At 42.8% G+C, this 23,799-nt stretch overlaps 1 protein-coding gene across 3 annotated transcripts in view; it reads left to right on the top strand.

Moving 5' to 3' along the window:
- Positions 1-23,799, top strand: part of TPK1 (thiamin pyrophosphokinase 1) — a 251,943-nt gene that overhangs the window by 39,616 nt on the left and 188,528 nt on the right. For all 3 annotated transcript variants that reach the window (XM_036246505.1, XM_036246504.1, XM_036246506.1), the window contains one exon: positions 11,075-11,146. In XM_036246505.1, the coding sequence (XP_036102398.1) occupies positions 11,075-11,146 (72 nt within the window). The remainder of the gene's footprint in view (positions 1-11,074; positions 11,147-23,799) is intronic.

The following is a 23,799-nucleotide window of genomic DNA, read 5'->3' as shown; positions in this document are numbered from 1 at the left end:
CCATTTCGTGGGAGCCTCTTTGAAAAGCACCAAGATGTGTGTCCATTCATGAGGTTGTACTCTCACATGCGTTCTCGCGCTCTCCCTCCTCTGTCAGGGATTCTTAGAAACATTTTCTGTCACATCTGACCCTTCCTAAAATTGAGATGACACCTGCGGCCACTCTCAGCCAGGTGGCAGTCATGACCTAGTTGTGAAAAACTATTCTTGGAAGCTTAGATTTCATGAAACCAGTATTACTTCACAAAATCAAAAGAATAGACTCATTGTAGATAATTTGGGAAACAATGTTTAAAGGTTGATGGAAGGAAAAATAATAGTATGTAAGGGAAACTTTGTTTACATTAGTGATCAGGAAAACTGAAGCCACCCAGCAGGACTTAAATGCCGAAATCACCACCAAAATTGCATTTTATCCAGAGGTTCCTTTAATCCTCCCATCTATTCTCTGTTTCGTCCAAGGCTCTTAGACAGCCTGTTATTCTGTTGGGGGAGCAGTGGTTGCTTATGGGTTAATGAGAATCTTCCACTTTGCTCAGTTTTTGTTGTTGTTGTTGTTTTTTCTGGATCAAATCCTGGCCTCAGCCTCTGGATTTGCAGGAAGCTTAGTGATAACTAGGAATCCACGTTAGGAATGGAGGGAGCCCCCTAGGAGGGCTTTGGTGTGGAAGTCTGGCTTTGTTCTGCCATTTGGTAAATGACTTTGCTTCTCAAGGTTTAATTTTTTCTCTGGAAAAATGGAAAAAGTAATAGGATGTCCCCCATTATTGCAGGGAGTAGGTAAAATACTGCACATGCAATGCCTTAGTTTCTGACTGTGCTTGTTTTTTCTTCTCGTTTTCAGTGTACACTTAGTGAGCGTGTCCTCTGTGCCAGGCACTGAGGATGCAGGAGCCAGTAAGAGGATGAAATCCCTGCCCTCCCGAGCTTCCTTTCCTGGAAGGGGAGATGCCAGTATGATACATAGTGAGCCTTCAGTGAACGCACCCTTACTGCAGGAGTGATTGCATAACCCAGTGTATGCAGCAGTGTCACCTGCTGCGTACTAATGGCACCTTCCTATTCTTTCTGGGCTGACACACCTGGGAAATGAGAGCGCTAGTGATCTCCTCACTCACCCCTACCTGATGGCTCCTGCTTCGACGGTGCCCAGAGGAGGGAACTGCCAGGATTCGGAGGCCGGCTCGCTGCGTGGGCACTTACTGCTCAGATGCGAACGGCGTCGGTTCTCGGCTTTCACACCCAGGGCAGCAGCATCGGCCCGTCTTCTCTAGATCCGCTCACAGTCCTAGGCACCGAGTTTCTTCTGTGCTTGTTTGAGAAGCCTGTAATTTTAGAAGTCCTACCTGCTGAAGTCATAATGCTGAAGAACACGAGTTCATTAACAAAGATAATGTTAAGAAACAATTTCATTTTTAGTGTGTCGGGTCTAAAGGAGACATTCCCAGCCTGACAGCCATCTGGAACACCCTGACATTGCTCGAAGCAGTAAGACCAGTGACTGCATCTCAGAAGGGAGATTCGAAAGTAAAGTCAGTGGCTCAATTCTTTAGAATTGCTGGCCGAAATTAATGGGGGCAAGGTGAGGTAAGCTAGGGATCGTTACTTAGAAGGGTCTAACATATATTTTGCCACATGCCAGTTATCTAACTTTTTCTACTGCCATTACCTTTGTTAAAAAAACTGAACAGGCAATTAACATTTTCAAAGTGTATTTGAATAGTCCTCTGTTTGAATTGGGTAGTGCCAAACCTGCAGTGGTTAGGGGTGCTCCTGGGACAGCACCCAGGAGAGACTTTCTTAGGGAAGACTCAGAGACCATGCAAGGACGTTATCTGACTGGTTATAGCTTAGGCGGTTGCTCTGGTTGGCTGTAACTGGTGGTTCTTAAGTCTCCTCTTCTTAGACGCGAGCGTACCCTCCGTGGACTCTGGCTCAGGACTGGTTTGCTTACCTGGCTGCCAAGAGGTACAGCCACCAGAATCTAATGGTCTCCTTGTTTAATTACTTTAACACTGCTTTTCCTCCATTCACAGTATTGGGTGCTTTTTCGTAGTGAGTTTGACCCTTTTTTTGCATATGGTGTTTTCTCTACCTGGAATGCTTACCTTTCTACCTGGGGTAGTCTTCCTCTTCACAGCTGCTAGAACGAGTCATCACTTATCCACTCTCCTAGCATTTTAGGGTTAAAGTGATTATTAAAATTGTATTTGTATACAGTCAAGAACTAAAGAACTGTATTTTCTCTATTACCAGAAATACAGGCATCCAAAGTGTTATTATTCTTTTTTCAGAAACAGTGGTTGCTAAAGACATTCTCCAGCTGCATGCTAAATACTGAGGACATTTGAGAGCCATCTGTTAGCTTGAAAGGGGTAGAAATCAGGCTTCCCCGCCCTTAGCTCTTTGGGCCGGCGCTTCACGGTGTAAGTTCGCTGATGTTTACCACCTTACCGTGTTATTGGTGCTCCCTTACATTCGATATGTTTCTTGTAAGGGCACCAAAGGAGGTGAAGTTAGAGTGAGGTTCATGGACGCGTGCCCAGGATAGTAAAACCATGTCCTGTGTGTTCTGATAGGGAAAGGGGAGGAAAGAGCCCGTGCGTGGTTCCTCATGTGTTCCCTCCGGTGGCCCACGCCATCTCCACGTGTGTGTGTGTGTGGGGGGGGGGGGGGGGCGCTGGGCCTAGTTCAGATGGAAACCTTCCAGGCATTTGCAACTCAATTATACGCTTTATTGATTATTAAGTGGCCTGTAAGTCTTTGGAGTGTGTCTTGCTGCCCTTGAGAATCGTGTCTGACTTTGGTACTGAATGCCACAGAAATAGAATTCACTTGGGAGCTGATTGAGGAATGGACCATATGCATTAAGTGAGGGACAGTATATGGATCTTGTTGTGATGCAGGCTTTCCGGGGGTCTGGGGACACCAAGGTCAGTGACCTGCAGTGGGGTCTTGGCTGTGCTCAGGAAAGGACTCAGAGCCAAGCATCGAGTGTGGTGTGTAAGAGTTCATCGGTGAAGTAGTGAGACAAGGAGGTGCGCTCCGCAGACAGAAAGCCCCTCCCTTGTGGGTTCACTTCTTTTATTGAGGTTCATTTAGAGGAGGGGTAGGGTATTCATTAAGGGAGGGCACATTCAGGATGTTTCCAGGAAAGAGGTGGAGACTTTCAGGAGAGCCCCATTGGCCATGGGGTGTCCTTGTAAGACCTTTCCATTCCTGATCCTGGGGGCCTGGGGGTGTGGCACAGTGTGCTGATACATTACAGTGAGCGTGTAACGAGGCCAGGGGTTACTGCCAGGTGCAGCTAGTCTCCACGTTGGACGGAGTTGATCTTCTGCTGGTTCTAAGCCATAAATCCACTGGGGGTTGGTCTTGTGGTCTCGAGCTGGTAGCCCTGGTCGGCTCCAGCCGTTTTACTGCATACCTGACCTCGGTCGTCGTTGGTTCTTACATACAAAGGTTGTGTTTCTGTGTGTGTGGGTACGGTGCCATTGGAAGCAACTTTGTCAAGAAATAGAAAGTCTTGAAGATGAATTGGGAAGGAACTTAGCTGTAATAACGTGAGAGTGTTCCACGTTTCTGTGCACGTATGTGTTCAGTTTTAGGGGCATCTGTTTCAGTGATACAGGAAGCAGCACAATGAAGGTTTTCAAAGTTCAAGTTAGAAACAGTTATTTAATGACTCCTTTGTGCTGGGGCCTGGGCTGAATTCTGAAGATCCAAGGGATGAGTGACTTATTTTTCTGTATGCCTAAAGTGTATCCACGGTTTTTAAATGAGAAGCATATAACTGTCATTAGCAGAGTTACATGTTCTGGTTTACAGGTAAGAATGATTAACGAATCTGCTCACAAATTCCCCTCTCGAGCCTCCTTTTACAAAAGCATGTAAGTGTTGTACAGCGTTGACGTTGCATTGATACAAAGGCCAATCCGGAGAAAAGGTCCTGGTTTACCTCTCGTTGTTCGGTAAGGTGACTGGCTCTGTCCTGGTCCAGCTTCTCTGTGTTCCCGTCTGGGACTGTTAATGAAGAGACAGGTTCTAATGAGGAAAGTATGAAAATACGAATGGAATTGAGAATCGAGACAAGGGTAAATTCTTAAGTGTAACACTGACATAAAGCTATTTCCGTAAGCTTTGGGAATGTTCTCCGAGTTCTCTCCAACACTTTTCAGTGGAGGGGAAGCTCTACATTTTGTTCTTAGACTGGAGTGAGTTTCCTCTCCCTTTGCTGGCCTGAGAATCCTATTGTAAGTCTTTTAAAAACACTTTAAATCTAGTCAGTTGAATGAGCATAAGTTACTTGATGGTTTTGGGAAGAAAGAATGCTAGATAGTGTTTCATAAGTTATCTGCTTGGACTTTTCACTCTGAAACCCAAATAGCCTATTATCTTGCTAAATCTTTGTTGTATTTCAGTGCAGTATTTAAACATGGTTGGCCATCATCCTCTGTGGTGTGGGGCACATTACCCGGGAAGGGTCATTTTCTTTTCATTAAACTCTTTTATTTTATTTTTTTAATTATGTAAGCACAGGGTACCACATTTATAAGCCATAAAATATTAACAGGTGAAAAGTAATGCTGCCTTATATATTGTGTTTCAGCTAAAAATTCTCCCCTTTGATAGATATTTTTGATATTTGCAAAAATATATGTATATTTTCTTTTTAATTTTCTATTCAGATGGCTTTATAATATATCCATGTTTGCATCTTGCTTTTTCTACTTTTTTTAAATTATGATTATTTTAAATTTGTTATAATGTTGAGAGTATTACAGATGTCCCGCATTGCCCCGTGTGCTCCCTCCACCAGCCCCCCCCCCCCCCCCCAGCCTTCAGCACACTATTGTCTGTCCAGGGGCTATGCATATATGCAAATAAGTTCTTTGATTAATCTCTTCTCGCCCTCCCCCTCGTCCTCAGATTTGTCAGTCTGTCCTATGCATCCATGCCTCTAGATCTATTGTGTTCATCAGTTTATTTTGTTCAGTAGATTCCACATATAAGTGAGATCATGTGATATTTGTCTTTCTCTGACTGGTTTATTTTGCTTAGCATAATAATCTCAGGGTGTATCCATGCTGTCACAAAGGGTACTCAAAATGGATAAAAGACTTAAATGTAAGTCATGAAACCATAAAAACCCTAGAAGAAAATGTAGGCAGCAAAATCTCAGACATCACATGCAGCAGAATTTTCACCGATACATCACCTTGGGCAAGAGAAACGAAGGAAAAGATTAAACAAATGGTACTACTCAAACTAAAAAGCTTCTGCGCAGCAAAAGAAACCAGCATCAAAATGCAAAGGGAACCTACTGTATGTAAGAACATATTCACCAGTGATACATCTGATAAGTGGGTAATTTCCAAAATATATAAAGAACTTGTACCGTTCAAGAAAAGGAAGATAAATAATCCAATTAAAATAGGAAAGAATCTGAATAGACATAGACACTTCTTCACTTATTTTTATCTTGAATATTTTTCCATATGAGATCATATAGAGCTGTTCTGTTTGAGATAGTATAATCCTATGCTAATGGATTGTTTCCATTAGTTTTCTATTAAAAACAAAACCTTTGGATATCTTTGCTTATAGACTATGTTGTGTATCTATCATTCTATGACAAAGAACGAAAACAGTAATAGAGAGACCTGACCTGCTCTGTTTACCTCACCTGGACCTGGGTCTGAGTCGGGCCACCACCGTGCTGCGTGTCCGGTGCTTCCTCGTGGCCGGGCGCAGACCATTGGCTGTCGTCAAAGCTCTGCCCACTGATAGCAGGTGTTCCTCTGGGATTCTCTAAAAGCCCACAGTGCCCAAGAGATAAAACTGTTCACCTACTCTGAGTTTAGTAAGATTTCCTGCAGGTGGGTTCAACTCCTGACATGATGGACTCGTGTATAATCAGAATTTTTAGTACACAGTTATGTTCAATTTAAATCTGTATTTTCTTATTAAAAAAAAAAAGTGAACAAAAAGACTTCTATTTTATTCAGAAGTCCTTTGATCCCTTGGTACGTGCTGTGTAGTTGGTGTCAAGGAGACCATGGAACATGCTTAGTGACTCTGCCGTTCCAAATACATGTCAGCTGTGTCTCCTTCCCATCGTCTGTGCTGTGACTATGTCCCAGTTTAGCTTAATTTGGACATATTTTGATTATAAATATTGGTATGACTCCTGAATTAAAATCCTGCTGAAGGAATATTAAAAAAGAAAAACCAGAAGAAGAAGGTATCCATATTGTCATTATCCATATTGTCATTAGTATTACTTGTGAAGCCCCAGACCTTTGAAGTCCACCCACACCCCAACAGTTCTCATCATGGCCAACCGAAGCCCAGTAGGAGGTCTAGAGAAGGTGTTAGAAAGGGGAGAGCATGCTGGCATGATGACCTTTGACCCTCCTGTTACTGGGCAGTGAAAGGGATTCTGCACTTGTCCAGGTGGTCACAAGTGGGTTCAGGTTGCAGGAGGAGCCTAAGGATAAAAGGGAGGTCCGCTGCTTCAGAAGAATTTTCCAGCCCTGGCCGGTTTGGCTCAGCGGTTAGAGCGTTGGCCTGCGGTCCAGAGAGACCCGGGTTCGGTTCCCGCTAAGGGCACGTACCTCGGTTGCAGTTTGTCCCTGACCCTGGTTGGGTCGTGTGGGTGGCAGCCACTCGATGTGTCCCTTTCACATCGATGCTTCTCTCTCTCTCCCCCCCTCCCTCCCACTCTATCTGAATAAAAAATGGAAAAATGTCCTCGAGTGAGGATTAAAAAAAAACAAATTTAAGAAGAATTTGCCAAACCTTGATGTATTTTGCCTTCAGAAAACATTTAAACCAACTTTCCAAGTGTGAGCATTATTGTGGGCCCAGCTGTCAACACGTCAAAACCAATGTGATGGCCTATAATTTTTTAGTCCATTATGGTGACCGCTGAGGGTTATGACAGTACATCCACAGTTTGCTAGGCAGGAATTGACTTTCTTGACGGACAGGACACAGTTCCCTGTGGCCTGGGTCCCCGGAGCCCAGGCAGCTGAGAGCAGCTTTGAGGTGTCAGTTTGCCAAGATGAAGGACTCAGCTCCTTCGTTTGGGTTTTAGTGAGATTTTCATGGGGAACAAGAATGTGGCTAACCCTCGTAGGGTAAAGAAAATACTTCTCGGTACAGTCTTCTTTTATTTCAAGGAAGACTCAAAACTTTGTCAGACTCAACCTCCCTCCCCTGTGCCCCCTACAACATTGCAAAATACAAAACATTCTTTTTCCTCAACTAACTTGCGATTCTAGCGTATGTGGATGCCTGTGAGGGTTCACCAGGGCCTTTTGTTTCCAGTGGCATCGTTTATGTGATGCTAGGACCGCCAGACGTGGAAGGGCCATCGCTGCTGCGTCAGGGGAGGTGGTGCTGTTAGGTGGAAATGGACTTAACCTTCCAGAATCTACTTACACTTTCAACCTGAAGGGTTGGATGACAATAACTAGATATGTGCCAGGTTTCCAGGGCTCAATGTCATATTACATGGGTTTCTTTCTTCTCAAATGGACTGTTAATGTAGGCATACATTGAGCTTGAAAAGGCTTAATCTATCCTCAAGGAAAATATTTCCAAACTGTTATATTGTTGGGCTTCTGTGGACCATCTCCACTTTCTTTAGATTTTTCTTGGATTATAATGATCAAAACACCACTTAGCTGTTTTAAGGCAAAATACTTGTTTTTTGCTGCTGTCTTTCCCAGTGCCCGTCCTGGGACATCGTGTGATAGTCACTTATGAGGTCCCCAGTGCGCCAGGGTGTAGGATGGGCCGCGGTGTTTCCGTTCCGGGAGGGGTTGTGCTGGCCCCAGAAGAATTGGAGGGACTCACTTGATTATCAGAGAAAGGAGCTGGGGTGCACTTATTACAAATGAACAGAGTCCAAACTGCAAGAGCTGCTCGACAAACACTCGGTGACCTCTTACCAGTATGTGCATTGCTGCAAGTACTCGACCCAGGACCTTGTGTCTTCGTGTCGGGCGACAGACATGAGAAATGTCTGTGGGGATAAGGTCATTGGAAAGAACAAGGCAGGTCAAGAAAGGTGCTGGCGTGGGTGGCGGGTTCCTGTTGAAGCAGGTTGGTCAGGAGAGCTCTGTGGTGATCGACATTTGAGCAGACACCTGAGGCTTCAGGTTGAGAGAGAAAGTGAGGTGCCCGCTGAGTTCTGTGGCTGTCGGTGGTAGAAAAGTGGAAGGTGGAATTGTTCTCGGTATGTTTGAGGAGCTCAACAAAGAAGCCTGTGTGTGCGTGTGCGTGTGCGTGTGTGTGTGTGTGTGTGTGTGAGAGAGAGAGAGAGAGAAACAGGGACAGAGGGAAGGAGAGAGGGAAAGGATAGTATAAAGTAGGGAGAGAAAAAACAGTGGGGTCCCGGGGGGCCTTGTAGGGGATTTGTTAGGAGTTTCTGGCTTTGACTGTGAAAGGGGAGCCAGTGGAGGTTTTGACTCTATTTTAACAAGATCCATTTGGCTACTGAGTGAAGAACAGAATTTCGAAGAAGCGAGTGTGGAAACTCGGCCGCTCAGAGGGCCGTACGTTCAAATGCAGAGATGGAAATGTCCGTGTGAATAGGTTGTTAGGGTGAAGTTAGTACCAGATGGCCCAGACTTGACGGGCAGGCTTGGACAGGGAAAGGGTGGTCGCGAGTGTCATTGGGGCATGTTAAGTTGAGATGTCGGTCCCATGTCCAAGTGGAGTTGTTGAATGAGCAACTGGTTCTGGAGTTTAGGGGAAAAGCCTCCGGTTGGAGACATGAACATGGAAGCATCATTCTCGACGGTCCTTGAAGCCGAGAGTCGGGAGGGCATTACTTGGGAACCAGCATGGACTGAGAGGAGAGGCCCAAGGACAGACACTAGAGCACTCCTGGGGACTCAACATTCATTCAGTGAATGTTTATTGAGGGCTTTCTGCTCAGAGGCGGCGGGAGTAGGAACGGAAAGGGGCAGCCCATCAGCTACAGGGAGAGCTGATAGAGAGGTTTCCAGGAAGCCAAGAGAACATGACTCAGGAAGGAGGGTGCAGGACACGATCTGCTGTCATGAATGTGCTGGCCGAGGTGAGACCTGGGGGGCAGCCCATCAGCTGCAGGGAGAGCCGATAGAGAGGTTTCCCGGAAGCCCAGAGAACATGACTCAGGAAGGAGGGTGCAGGACGCGATCTGCTGTCATGAATGTGCTGGCCAAGGTGACCTCTCCCGGGAGGCCATCGTGATCCTGGCAGCAGTCACCGCCGGCAGCGGTGGCATGAAAGCCTGCCTGCAGTGGTCTTGCTGAAGGCTGACACCGAGAGGTGGGGTCTGAAGAAGACGGAGGGTACGTGACCATCTCATCTATTATCTAAGCAGGACACTGCCAATGGACGGGTGCTGCTGGGCGGGGTATGTCAGTACTTCCTCTTGGCGGTGGGGATGGGGGTGTGCAGCAAGAGAGATTTTGTCGAGAAATAGCTGTTTATGTCTATGTTTGTTTTTTCAGAAGCAATTTCTTATATGACTTACCAATTCTTAGTCTATTGGTAATTCGATTACTTTAATAGACTTTGGTATGGAATATTGTTCAGAGCTTTTTTTTTTTTTTTAATAGTGTTGCTTTGTCTCCTTGCAATTTATTTCCTCAAAGAATGAATTGACTTGACAGTTTTGATTTCCCAGTGCACAATTAAAAATATCCTCTTAAATATAGAAGTTGTACAATATGAAAATGAAGTTCTGTACCCTAGAGTTTTCATTATTCAATTGAAATACCTTCAGGGATGAAAGAGTCATAATAATGGTTTCTGGTATTCTAACAAAATAGGTATTTTATATATAATGACTGGCATGTATTTTGGCTAATACTGATTTTATGAGTTCCAGTATTTTTTTTTTGAACAGAGATCATAAACCCTGGATAACTTGTAATGCATTTCAGTCCTTCTTTTTCCTATTGTGAATTGTCCTTCATTGCAATGTATTTTCACTGAGTACTGATCTTTAATATATATATATATATTATGGAGGGCATTGATATTATACCATATCAGTTAAAGAAAAAAAGCAAACCATTTATAAAAAAAATTACAAATAATTTTGATGGTATGCTATACATTTTTTTTTTTCACAAAACAGCAATTAAAAGGGCAAAACAGTATTTTAAAATAATGTTGCTATTTATGATAGCTTTCCACAATCATTAGTTAACATTTTAAGGTACCATACCAGGTTCTCAACTTTGCTTACCCATTAGACTCTGTTATGATGCTTTAAAAAATATTATGATGCACAGGCTCAATTCAGTAACATTGATCAGAATCTATAGGGAAGCTGATTGGCTTTTGATTTTTTTTTTTTTTTTTAATCTATGACTGATATGCATTGAGGTTGAGATGCCCTATTCTGTATACTTAAGGGTAGATTAATCATTTGTGATCATTGATATAAAACCAAAATTTATATACATTTTCTTCCTCCTTTCCTTCCTTCCTTCTTCTCCTCCCCTCCCTTTCCCTCCCTTCCTCTTTCCCTGCCTCCCTCACTAGTTCCTGTCAGTGCTGGCTAGATTGTGTTTGAAACATGGTGCGTGTCCTCGGAGGCACCTGTGACCAGTCTGCCATCTCCTGGTTTGCTTACGCCCTGACGGAACTGGCATCACCTGCCGTGTGTGTAGAAGAATACTCTAAAGTGACTCAGCCATTCCGTGCAGATTTGTTTACGTAAAAACCTGCACTTTTACTTTACTGGGCACGGGAAAACTGCAAGAAAAGAAGCTTACCCAATTGTTTTTACGATAAATTGTTTTTATAATGAATTCCTTTTTTACAATATATTTTTATAGTAAATATAGTACTGTGACAGACATAGTGAATGAAGTAGATACAGTTCATCAATGATGTCTTTTAAAATTAAGGTATGAGAAAAAAATAAGAGTATAAGAAATGAGCTGTGGTTGAAATTTAGCTCTCTGTAGATTGAAAATCTGAACTGGAAGAGGATGATTCTAGACACAAATGAGGGAAACAAAAGACTCAGTTTACTAATTTATTTTCTTTTTTCCCCACGTAGGAAATTTGAAATACTGCCTTGTGATTCTGAATCAGCCTCTGGACAACAGTTTTCGGCATCTTTGGAGCAAAGGTAATCTTAATTAGTATGTATATGCCTTTGCTCTCTTCCTGTCTCTGGGATTGATTCACATGACTTTTAAATATTCTGGAAACTTAATCTAAAAGCGAGAAGTGGATTTCATAATAAGATGTTTTAAGTATTGATTTATCAGGAGAATCCGAGATTGCCTCTCTGTTCACTTTTTCATATGTGTGGTTTCCTCAGGGTGGGACCCGCCAAGGGCAGAGTTACCACTCAGTGTATTTCAGAACTACTATGTGGACGCCAATCCTGAGTCCTCCCAACTATTTGTTTAAGGGCAAATATTTCTGATGCAATGACAGCAAGAAGCATCCACAAATTTCAGTCTTCCCAGCTTCCAATAAACTGATATCTGCAGGGTGACTGGATTTGCAAAATAAAAAAGAAGACATGTTATCAGGATATTAGAATCTCTAGGGATGCTGAAAAATATAGTTTAAAATGAGACTTTCACAGAATTAATACTTCTGTGAGGTTTCATGTAAGAAACTGGCTTTATTAACATTTTTTTTATTCTTCAAATTTTATAGCATTAACCCCGGGCTAGAAAATAATATTAAATATCATTTGCTGGTTTAAACCTTTGCTCTTGCTTGAAATCTTGAATTGTTGTTTTTGCTTTTTATTTCCAAAGGGATACTTCTGCTAAGTTATCAGTGTAAATTTTAGGCCAAAGGATTGATAAGCTGAAGAACTTAACTCTCTATATATTTATGCATATTCTTGATCCTCTCGTATCATTGCAGAAATCTTTAGTTTTCTCAACAGTAAGGTTGTGTCTCAGAATGCATACATGTTGTTAATAAGCTTAATCTGTGGACAGAGAGAGTTGTGATCCCAGAGGGAATAAATCATTACAGATTTTGTATAACTTTTCTTGTCTAATATGATTATGATGAAAACTCTTGGTATTCTAACTTGAGCCATCTTTAAGTGAGCCGACTTCAAATTTCACAGTGTGTTTGTACTCATATTGCCCTCAAAGTTGGAAAATTATTTAACCACAAACTTATCTCTCCCTGAACTTCCCTCTTGCTTACTTGTAATTCTGCAGTGATGTGGGGGCTGTAAGGGTATCAGGTCTTTTTTGTTGAGTTCTCTCTAGTGCCTAGTCTGTGACTGGTACATAATTGCTCATAAGTATAATAAATGAAAGACTGAATTTAATATGTTCATGTAGTACCAAAGTACTGTAGGTACATTCTTTTTTCTGAACTTATTCTATCAGGTTTTACTATATTTTTAGGAAAGTCTGTGAACAACTGTGTTTCATTGAACACACTAGAAATAGATAAAATAATCATTGATATGATCTCTTGGAAAGCATCCATAATAAAAATTGCATCTTAAAAGTCTCATATTTGGAGGAGGCTAAAGGGTCCTATTTAAAAAAAATTTTTTTCCTTTATTGATTTTAGAGAGAGAGAGGGAGAGAGAGATAGAAACATCGATGAGAGAGAACATTGATGGGCTGCCTCCTGCATGCCCCCCACTGGGGATCCGGCCCACAATCTGGGCATGTGCCCTGCCTGGGAATCGAACCAGCCACCTCTTGGTGCAGAGGTCAATGCTCAACCACTGAGCCACACTGGCCGGGCTGAAAAGTCCTATTTTGCACAAGGTGTGAAATGATGTAGCTTTTTGAACTAACTGAAGTTCCTCATTTCCTTAGTTTGTAGAGAATTTGATTTGAAAAACTCCTGTGCCTGACAGACTGTAACTAATCGTTTGATTTGTATAAAACAGCGATCGCTTGGTCAGTCTCTACACATGGAGAGAAGGACAGGTGTCTGAGGTACGGAACGTGCTGAAATGGTTAGGTGGGTCTCATTTCCAGAAGGACATGCCTTAGGGTGGTGAAATGCTCAGTGTTTCATATGCACATCTAGGATAATTCTTGGTTTTCTGGATCCATGCATCATTACAAAAAGCAGACCCACTCATAAATACTAAGGAAGGGGGAAGAGTGTTTTTGTGATTCTCACAACAGAAGCTGTGATTTTATGTTTGAGTTGCTTCTCTTCCAAGAAAAGGCATTTTTTTCATTTCTTGCGAGAGAGTCCTAGCAAATAGTGTAGGCAGCTGGTGTGGGATTTCGGTAGGGGAGGGCTGGGCGCCATGCTCGTGACTCTGTGTCACAGGGCCAGCATTTTCTGTAACCCCTGCTCCCTGCGTGTGAGGACTGAACAGCAGAAATGAACGCGGGGGGCGGGGGGGGGGGGCTGCTAAACTGAAATGCAGAAAAATCTGACGGCTGCTGCAAAGCATGAGTCTCTCCTCTTGAACATCGAGTTCATCTTGAACCTGTGCTAAGGACTCTGCTGAGTAGGTATTTCCTGGGATTTGTTTCAGGGGAAAGACTACTTGAAGGTTTATTTTTTTAGCTTCTTTCTACAATGTTTGACATGTTAAGAAACTTAGTTTAAATGAAACTCAAGGGAGATTAATATTATAAAGCTTTGAAAATGTATTTTGTCCTTACTGTCTCATGAAGTCTCAGTGAGTTTCTTGGTCGCGCCTTGGGCTGGATCCCCACCTGTCCTGGGTTCTGTGGACTTGGTTTACTGTGGCTGCGTCCAGTGAGCACTTAGATGCAGAGGTAGGCACACGAAGAGACAGAGTAGAGATGTCGTTGGTGTCTAACTTCTCTGTAACTATCAGAGACCACTGGCATTTGTGAATGGATATTGCCCTTAGATTTCTTAACCTAATTTTTCTTTTTCTTTTAACATCAGGCTTTCTCTTCCAGGAAATGTCTTTCTTACTCTGAAACATGTAGTAAGTGAAAAAACAGGGATGTTTATGTTTGAACAGCGCTGCTTATTTCTTATTGTAGGTCAGGTTTTCTCAACTTGGGGTCACCAGGCTTATCAGGGTCCTCAGAGATAGTGGGGGGATCACACAGCTTGCTCCAGTAGTGGTTTGGTTGTACCGACCCTTTTCCTAAATGTTGCACGCGGGACTCTGGGAGCCTTTTCTTAAACTGATTTTTTTGAAGTTAAGCTCAGTGTTAGCAAATTTACAGTAAAGAAAGTTTGGGTTTCTTAATTTCCTTTCTTATTCCCATTTCTCAATTCTGTGAGCCCTCTGGCTCACTTCTGGCATCCAGTGTGTTTATTCTCATTCAAGAGAAGTCGGGCACCTGCCATTGCTATGTATACCCTCGTGGCGTTGATTTGCCATGCTGGAGAACGCTCGGTAGCAATCGCTACTTTAATCCTTTCAAGTCTACTTGTCTACATCGTCCCTGTTAGAGCAGTTTCAGGGGAACCATGTTTTGATCATCACCTTGTAATTTAAAAATCAACTCAGGGCTCCTCCTAAAGCTGACCGGGAGGGCCAGCCAGGGCCCATCTTCGTTTTTGAGGGTGCATTTCTAGTGCAGTGTTTTCTCCGGCCTCGTCTCTCACTGCTACCCCTTCCTATGTACTGAAGGACTGACTTAGAACTGTTTATTTTTTTCCAGAAATAGGTTTTATTCATCTTGCAAATTTCCATGCGTCCTTTCAAGTCCAGCCCAATTGCCGCCTCCTGTGAAGGAGGGCTTGTCCCGGCAGGGTGGTGGTCTCCCTAGGGTCTCTGCTTGTTCCTGTCCCTGACCACTGTCCCCTTCTGCCTCTTCGGGGACAAGCTTCTGGAGAGTGGAGACAGCTTGCTTAGGTGGAGGTGTTTCCTTTGAGTCCTGGGAGGAGCCTTGTGGGGCGCGCTGGTGGCTGCTGCAGCGGGGTCTGAGCTGGGTGCTTCCTAGGTCCTGGCGGGGCCCTGGCCCAGTGTGGACAGCAGGCAGCAGGCAGTTCTCATTCGTGCTCTTCTCTCTCTCCCCTCCTCGCCCCGCCCTCTGGTCCTCAGACCCGGTTAGTCCCCCTTTGATTTCTGCTCATTTAAGCTCCATCGCTCATTTTTCCCCTTTGCTCTATGATTCCCAGATGCTTATTTGGTATTTCCTGGTACCACCGGTAACTGATCTTTTTATTAATGTATCCGTCTTTCCTTATAGCTCCTGTGCAAGAATGTATTCCTTTCAGGACTCTGGATTCTGTGCTTTGATACTTGAAGTTTTAACAAAGGCGTCATTAGAATATATCCTCTCTGTTCATTAAGGTATTATGGTGAATTGCATCTTTTATTATATAGAAGGATAGAAAATTATTCAATTTAACAGTATCCTTATCTTCTAACATAAGTGTCCAAAGAGATTTATTATATTTTTATTGTAATCCTTGTAAAAGCTCCTTTCTTTAAAATAATTTTTGGAGGACTGTAGATTAGCTTTACTTTTAAGAATATAAAAATGCTTCGAGAATGCTGTAGTTTCTCCTTAGACTTCCGTCTTCAATTATAGAGAGACGTGTGCATTGTAGAAATTTGAAACATTATGGTTTATAATGAAAACATATCGGTCCCCATTAACAATATTCCCTCTATTGCTGGTTTTACGCTAATATGTTTTCATTATTTCCTTTGAAATGATTTTTATCTGTATTTTTAACCATTGGCTATGATAGATGAAATAGGACCACTAAATAGGAAAATGCCCTTAAAATGGTGAATGCCAGGCCCTGTGACTCTACGCTGTAGGCTCCTGGTACAGGCATTTTAGCTGACTGCCTGGTTGCCCTTTAGACCGTGTCCTAACTGGAATGTCAGCGTTAACCAGAGCATGGCTTCCGGCTGGTACAGCTTCATCCATTCAGGTCGTTTGCCCCTCGTCTCACACACACACTGTTTTTGCCCAGTGTTGAGCCCCAAAGGAGTGAGCCTGATGTGTGACTCCTGAGAAGAGTATAAGCACGTTATTAGTAGTTATCCTCGCGAGAGGCTGAGCCTCTGAGGTGTGATGTCCCTAGTGACACAAACTAAAGCAAAACAGGATTCTGTCTCTGCACCGACCAGATGGTGGGCTATTACACAAACCTAGAAAACATTAGCAACACATCAGCTCCGGCTCAACTATCCAGAGGCGAATTTGACGTTTCGCATTTCTTTTCTTAGAGTTGATGGTGTCCAAGTCCTTAGAAGGTATAGTATCCGGGGTCTTCAATGGCCTTCCTTGCTGTGTAGACATTGTCATGTTTAACAACTCTTCCCGGGAACTCATTCCTGAGAAGGAAGGGTTCCCGGGATGGTGCTCTCCAGGTGGGTTGTAATGTACAGCCCACTCATTCGGAAGCACTGAAGGGCAGGCTGGGGAGAAGCAATTGGGCTGGGGCATGGTCCCCTTCATTTTCTCCCCTGGGGCTAGAGCATCACACTGGTGAGAACCTGGGAACACTGGTTTTACCCCCGCCCTGCTTTAAGGTGTGAACTCCATGAATTACCAGGTGTTAGGTACGACTGTGTCCCTGGAACGGCTCTCCCACGTCATACGTTGTTCCAGGGCTACATCCACATATTTGCTGTGACAGTTTTGCTAGCTAATTGACTATAAATGAGTTAAAGAATATTTCTGCTGCTTACTGTTTGGGTACAATTACAGATTAAAAAGTAACTTGGACATTCTTTTGTAGTATTAGTCTTTGGAGGACGCTGAGCCTCTCTGAGCTTTTTCTTGCAGCAAGAGCTGCCTGGCTGTTGGAAAGAAGACACGCTGGGAGGCAGGAAAGAGCGTGTGTTGTGTCTGCACCGCTTCACTGGGAGACAGCTGTCGGGCTGAGAGAAAATCTGGTCCCTGTTCCTTCTGTCGGGCTCCCTGGTGATGTTTGGAGCAAACTGAATGGGGTACCGCAGGCGGAACAGTTGTTTAAGCTAGTAGGGGAGGAAGTGTATGGGGAGGAGGCATCCTGTTTTTAAACATACTCAATGGAACATATTTGGGGTGAACGGTGTGATACATCTAAGGGCAGACTCTCCGTGGAAGTGAACAGTGAGACCAGGTAAGGCTGCTTGTCTGTCTAGTTATCATGAGTGTAGCTTCGAAGGATTGCTGATGATGACTACCTGGATGTGTACAATATCATGTACGTTTCTGTCATTTAGATGCATCCTGACAGACCCAGCAGATGCATTAGCTGGGAAAAGTCTAGGTTTGGGGACTTCCGAATTTCAGTTAGGATGATCCGGGAGGCAGTGTTCTGGTAATGAGTAGCGTGGTCATTGATGACATAAGAATCCTGCGATAGTTAGGCTCGTCAGTTTATCGAACCACGGCCTCCACACTGCTTTGGCCATTGTCTGTGCTTCTCGGTGCACAGAAGTGATGCTTTAGTGCAGGAAGTGAACACGGAGCCAGAGCTCTGATGAGCAGTTCGCACACTTGGTTCTGGCCCACCGAGCAAAACCAGCGCCACCCGAGCTGCAGTGCCTGTAAGTAAGGCTGGAAGAGAGGAGTGTACCGGCCTCACAGAAACGTGAGGAGATTAGATGTTTAAGACATTTGAATGTATTAGCGGCACAGAACAAAATACATGTGATTGATATGAGGCCAGAGATAGTCCGCTGCTGCCATCCCGGGGTGATGGTGCACTGGACTGGGTCTTCCTCGTTCTGGCATTTGATCCAAATGTTGTCAGTGGGGACCCCTGTGCTGCACTCCTGTGGGGCGCACTCCTGTGCTGTTGTGTTGTGTGTTGGTAATTACAGTATTATAGGGCATTCGGGGAACTGAGTGAAATTTCGAGTACTTTATATTTGAAATGCATTTATAAATCTTCCGCTATACTTCCCAATTCGTGGGACTTTATATGAGCTATTGCGCGTGATAGTCTAAAAGAGGAAAGTCGTTTTTTTGTTTTTTGTTTTTTTTCATCCTCACCCGAGGACATTTTTCCATTTTTTGTTCAGGTAGAGTGGGGGAGGAGAGAGAGGAACAGAGAGAGAGAAACATCGTTGTGAAAGGGACACATCGAGTGGCTGCCACCCGCACGACCGACCAGGGCCGGGGACAAACTGCAACCGAGGTACGTGCCCTCAGCGGGAACCGAACCCGGGTCTCTCAGGACCGCAGGCCGACGCTCTAACCGCTGAGCCAAACCGGCCAGGGCAGGAAAGTCGTTTTTAAATCTCAAGTTTCACAGCATTACAGTTTCTAATGTGTTTACTAAGAGGCAAAAATAAAATCTATTATTTTATTTCATTTTTTAATCTACATTTTCTTTTAGCATTGTCTGTGTCGAGCATGTCCAGGCACTGGGATGTCAGTGAGAAGGACGCAGGCCCTGTTCGTACAGGGCTGACGCCCCGGGGTCCGCTGTACACCGTCCCACTGTATATGCGCATCGCACACTCCCTGCAAATAAAAGTCTGTTTTTGTTGTCGACTGGATTGTTGTCACCCCCGATCATGTTAGAGCCCTAAACCCTCAGTGACAGTATTTGGAGATGGCGCCTTCGCAGAGGTAATTGAGCTCCATGAGCTCACAGGGTGGGGTCCCAGTGCCGCAGGACTGCTGTCCTTGAGCGAGGAAGAGACCCCGGGGTGGCATGCACTGGGGAAGGCCACAGGAGCAGGCCGCCGTCCGTGAGCCGAGGGGAGAGGCCAGGGAGAGGCCAGCCCTGCTGACCCCTTCTCTCGGCTGCAGCACCGCGAGGGAACGGACTCCCGTTGTTCGCCCCCAGGCCTGCGGCACTTTGCCACGAAACCCTAGCAACCGAGTCCTGTCCTGGGAAAGCCTTCTTGGCAAACTGAGAATTGTCCAGCTCTCTCTCTCTGCAGAAGAGCATCGCTCTCAAAGGCTCATTTTATTTGTGAGTCTGGGGCCAGGTATTGTTAGAGGCAGTCTTGGTCTTACCTTGGTACGTTAGCTCCAGTCATTCACCAATAGGCACTGGGTTTCCCTTGGATTCAGTGCTGTCGCCTGACGCTGATATCGGTCCCTCTTTGTTCACAGAAGACATTTCACTAACTCCAGAAAACAGTGGAAATGATCTGTATGTTAAATATTAATTTGATAGCTACAATCAGAGTTTGGGAAATCAATTTTGGGTACTTTAAACAGATACAGGAAAAAAGTACAGACTAATAGATTAAAGCACACATTAGATACCTCAATTATCCATAATTATTTTGGGCATTGATCTATTGCCCTTTATAAAGATGGGAAGAATTTGCTTTTCTTGTAAAACACCAGTTAGAAAGATTCATTGAATTGCTTTGTGACCGTTGTAAATTTCAGTCTGGGTATTTTGTAGGTCATTTCATGTTAAAACCAGCTTTAAATGGAACTCTTCCCTAATCTAGTAAAACTTCCATAATATAAATCCTAAGTTTTCCATGTTAATACCCAGTATCTTAATTATACTTTGCATTAAACAGTGAATTCAGAGCTGATATTTTTTTAGGAGACATTTAACAAAAATCATAAACATTTTGCTTTTAAGGACCCTAACCAAGAACATGAAGACAACCCACAGAATGGGAGGACATATTTGCCAATCATATATCTGCTAAGAGACTTGTATATAGAATGTATTAAGAATTCTTACACCTCAATAGGAAGATAAATGTCCCAATAAAAAATGGTGCAAGGGATCTGAAGAGACAGTTTTCCAAGGAAGCTATACACACAGACAACGCGCACATGAAAAGACAGATGTATCAGTAGTCATCCGGAAAATGCAAATCAAAATAATGAGATGCCACGCCCCACCCACAGGTGGCTGGCACCACAGAGTGACATGTGAGTTGGTAAGGGTGTGGAGGACCGGAGCACGCGGACACTGCTGGGAGGGTGTAAAAGCGTGAAGCCACTCCAGGGGCCTCCTGTCAGTTCATGAAACACAGTTACCATTTGACCCAGCGGCTCCTCTCCTGGGGACATTCCCAAGAGAAATGAAAACGTGCCCACAGTACTTGTGCACTGATGTCCATAGCACCATTATCACAGCAGCCGAAAGGTGGACTCAGCCCTGATGCCCATTAACAAACGAGTGGATAAACCAATGTGCTATGTTCGTGAAATGGAAAATTGTTCAGCCACAAGGAATACAATTCTGATACATGCTACAACATGGATGGACCTTAAAAACGTTCAGCTATATGAAAGTATCCAGACACAAAAGACCTCGTTTTATATGGTTTCATTCATACAAATTGCCCAGAACTGGTAAATCTACAGAAACAAAATATGTGAGTAATGCTTGGGGCTCTGAGGGATGGGAAGTGAGGGGAGAGTTACTAAAGGTATGGGGTTTCTTTTTAGAGTGGTAAAAAATTCTAAAATTGATTGTTGTAATGGCTGCACAACTCTGAGCATTCTAAAACCATTGAGTTCTTTACACGTGTCAGTTTCATGATACGGGAATTATATCTCAATAAGCTGTTACAAAAAATAATAGACATTAGGGTATAATTCAGTATCTTCTGAACTTTATTATCCTAATAACTTAATTTTTGTCTTGATTAGGATGTTCACTTTTCTTAAGCGTTAATTTATACCAAAATGTGTCTGGCACTTTGTCCTCACATCTAGATATATTCATGTAGTTCTGGCCAGTGGTTCTCAAATTTAACACGTATCAGAATTACCTGCAGGGCCCCAACTTCAGCATTTTGGATTCATTAGGTCTTAATTTTTACCATTCAGATCCTTAACATGTAGTTTTGGGTTCGTACTAAGTATTTTGATTTCTTTGAAGTGATTGTAAGTGATACTGTGCTTTAGATTTGGTCTCCACGTAGTCATTGCCGTAGTATAGAAGTGTGATTGATCTTTGTGTGGGGAAGAAGAGACCCTAATTTGAAAAGTGATGCTATTTGTTTCCATAGGAAATAATGAATCACACAAAAGACTCTTTTCTTACCTAGGCAAAATCTTTTCATTTTTTCCATAACTTTTGAGGATTTGTATAATGTTCAGCCACATCATAAAAATCCTTTTAAATATAACTTTATTTTTGGAGAAAATTTTAGAAAGAGAATATTTGTTCAGAGAAAATATATAAATTTTCTAAGGAATTGAGTGATCCATGCATGATACAAAATGATTTTGGAACATATTTATAGTAAAATATATACAGAGATGATTATTTAAGTTTAATTTTCCTGTGTGCTATTTTTTTTTTTTGACTGAATTTGTTTGATTTTTGCTTAGTTTTAAAAAGTCAGCTTGATCAGCCTTGTCTCTAAAATTACTCAGTATATCTCCTCCTAAATAGACACTAACATTAAGCCTAGTGATGTGGACATCTGGTTAATGACATTGAAAATGAATTTACACGTATTGATTTGCTCATTCAGTCATCTGTTTCAAAGTATATCGTAGGAGTATTTAGTAGTCAGCACACACAGATTCTTATCTGAAGTCTTGCACTGGATTTATGTGTTATTTTCTCAGTAACCTAAGGTTTACTCCTCTCTGATAAGACCTGCCTTTATTAGTTAAAGTTGACTTTGCTGCCTTCACACAGAATTCATCACTACTCTTTATTGGTAGCAGAGTTACGACCACCATAAATAAAGCAAGCAAGGAGAGAAAGAAGAGGCAGAATAGACTATTTGTTTTCTTGCATTTTGGTTGCCATTTAAATCACAATTGTCAGAGCAAAGTGGAGTTTAATGGTCATCCTTAACAAGGCCAGGAAAAATGTGCAGTTCCACATTTTCCCCGTTGTGTTTTACGGATTTCTCACATTCCGTCCAGACTAATGATGACTCAGTGATGATGCTTTATTATTCAGGCTTGATGAATAGGATGGGGAAGGGTTGTTTATTTTACCTTTCCATTTCGCCATAACTAACAGTTTGACAAGAGTGAGAGACACTGACGGATGCGATACACAGACTGTGTATAATGTTTTTTAATGAAGTTCTAGAGCTAAAATAGAAATACCTCCAGCCTCATTCAGACCCTAGTGTGCTGGTTGGTTGGAGCTCTGTCCAGCTCATTTCAAACGTATATTTTGAGAATTAGAATGCAAATACATAGGATTATATATGTTATAGTCAGCAGTCTTTTATAGTGCTTTACCTGCAAAATTCTTTTATTGAGGAAAATCACACGTGAGAATTCCTCTGGGAGTTCCCAGGGCAGTAAACAGATAAAAGTGGACGGAGCTGCTTTGGTCGAGGTTCCTCTGGCCACCAGGCCCCCGCACTGCTGATCCAGGCCTCTGCACTGACCTGCCGCAGTGTAGACGAGAGCAGGCCCTCCTGCCCCTTCCTTTGCTGTTCCGGAGGTCCGTCTCCTCTGCTCATGGCAGGGAAGTAGAGAACTACCTTTTGATTAGAAGACATTTTAAAACGATCGAATGGTGTATTTTGACTATTTTGAATGGAATTAATCTGTGGTTGTTTCATTTTGTTTACTTCATGAACTGATACCACTGTAGGCAACGTGGCTGTTTAAGGAGAATAATGTACAGAATTCCATCGTGCTTACCATTTTACTGTTGGTTAACCAGTTTCCTTGTGTTGCCTGTGTAAGCCGATGGAATGAAAAGGATAAAGATAGAGACTCAAATGATTGCTCTGTAAATTTAACATGACATGTTGTATTTTCAGTTATGTGAAGTTTGAACCAATATTTCATCATCATTGCCCTAATCTGAGTGGGGTTCTAGACACAACATTGGTGTATAGCTTGGTATAACATTTTCTGTTTATCACTGAAAGAAGCACAGAGAGGCCCTGACTCACCATGTTTACTATTTTTGACTTTGCAGTGGTGCAGACATGATGCACATCTAGTAGAAGCCGCACCACAGATTGTGAATTTGCGTCTGTTCCTGGGCAGTGGCACCAGCACAGCGCCCGGTCAGGCACACGACCACAGGGGCGAACAGCCGCCACCCACAGGGGACTGTGCTGGGCTGTGGGCTATATGTTCTGAGCGTGTTTGGTGGGCCAGGCTGAGCTGTGATGTTCAGAAGGCTGGGTACAGTCGATGCATTTTCCAGTTAGGGTATTTTAGATTACAGTGGGATTATCTGCCCACAATCCCGTTGTAAAGTGAGGAGCAGCTGTATATAAGTATTTAAAAAGCAGATAGAAGTTTAAAAAGAAGTGAAAAGAGGAGATAAATGGCAGTGAGAGTTTTTATAATCAAATACTGAGGGAAGAGCATAGCATCCCCACTGCAAATCTAAGGGTGTGTGTGCATGTGTGTGCCTCCCAGGTGTCTACAACGGAGAACCTGTATTTTCTTATTTTATAAATAGAAGCAAAAGCCACTTTATTGGATTATTGTGAGGATAAAAATGAGATTATGTCTAAACCTGGAAGTTTGTAACTACTTGATAAATGGTAGTTATTATTAGAATCGTCATTCTTAAGAATAATGTATAGTTTCCCCATTTGCGGCATCTTTGGAGTTTCACGAATGTAATGTATCTGTGGTCCTAGTAATGATGCTTACCAAAGCTTATCCTCTCTGTTCTGTTGAAAGACTATAATTAGATTATATCTTTAGATGATTTCAGTATTCCGCAATTTCGTTCTAAAGAATAAACCCAAAAGTAAAACAAATAAATTTTTAAAAAGGCAACCCACCTTATAAAACCCAGTGTTTTTATCAAGGTTACAAATGCAATTTAAGATTTTAGACAAAGTTAAAAAAAAAATAAAAAGAGTCAAAGGTTTTTTTGTATTGATTTTTCTGTTCTGCAGCTTCACAGAATTAATTAGTTGTAACAGGTTTTTGGCTGAGTCTTCAAGGTTTTCTATATATAACATCATATCGTTTGCAAATATTAACAGCTTTACTGCTT

Source organism: Molossus molossus, unplaced genomic scaffold (assembly GCF_014108415.1).
Source record: "Molossus molossus isolate mMolMol1 unplaced genomic scaffold, mMolMol1.p scaffold_m16_p_7, whole genome shotgun sequence".
Classification (NCBI taxonomy): domain Eukaryota; kingdom Metazoa; phylum Chordata; class Mammalia; order Chiroptera; family Molossidae; genus Molossus; species Molossus molossus.
Note: the sequence above shows the minus strand (reverse complement) of the source record. Positions and strands in the feature narration are given on the sequence as shown.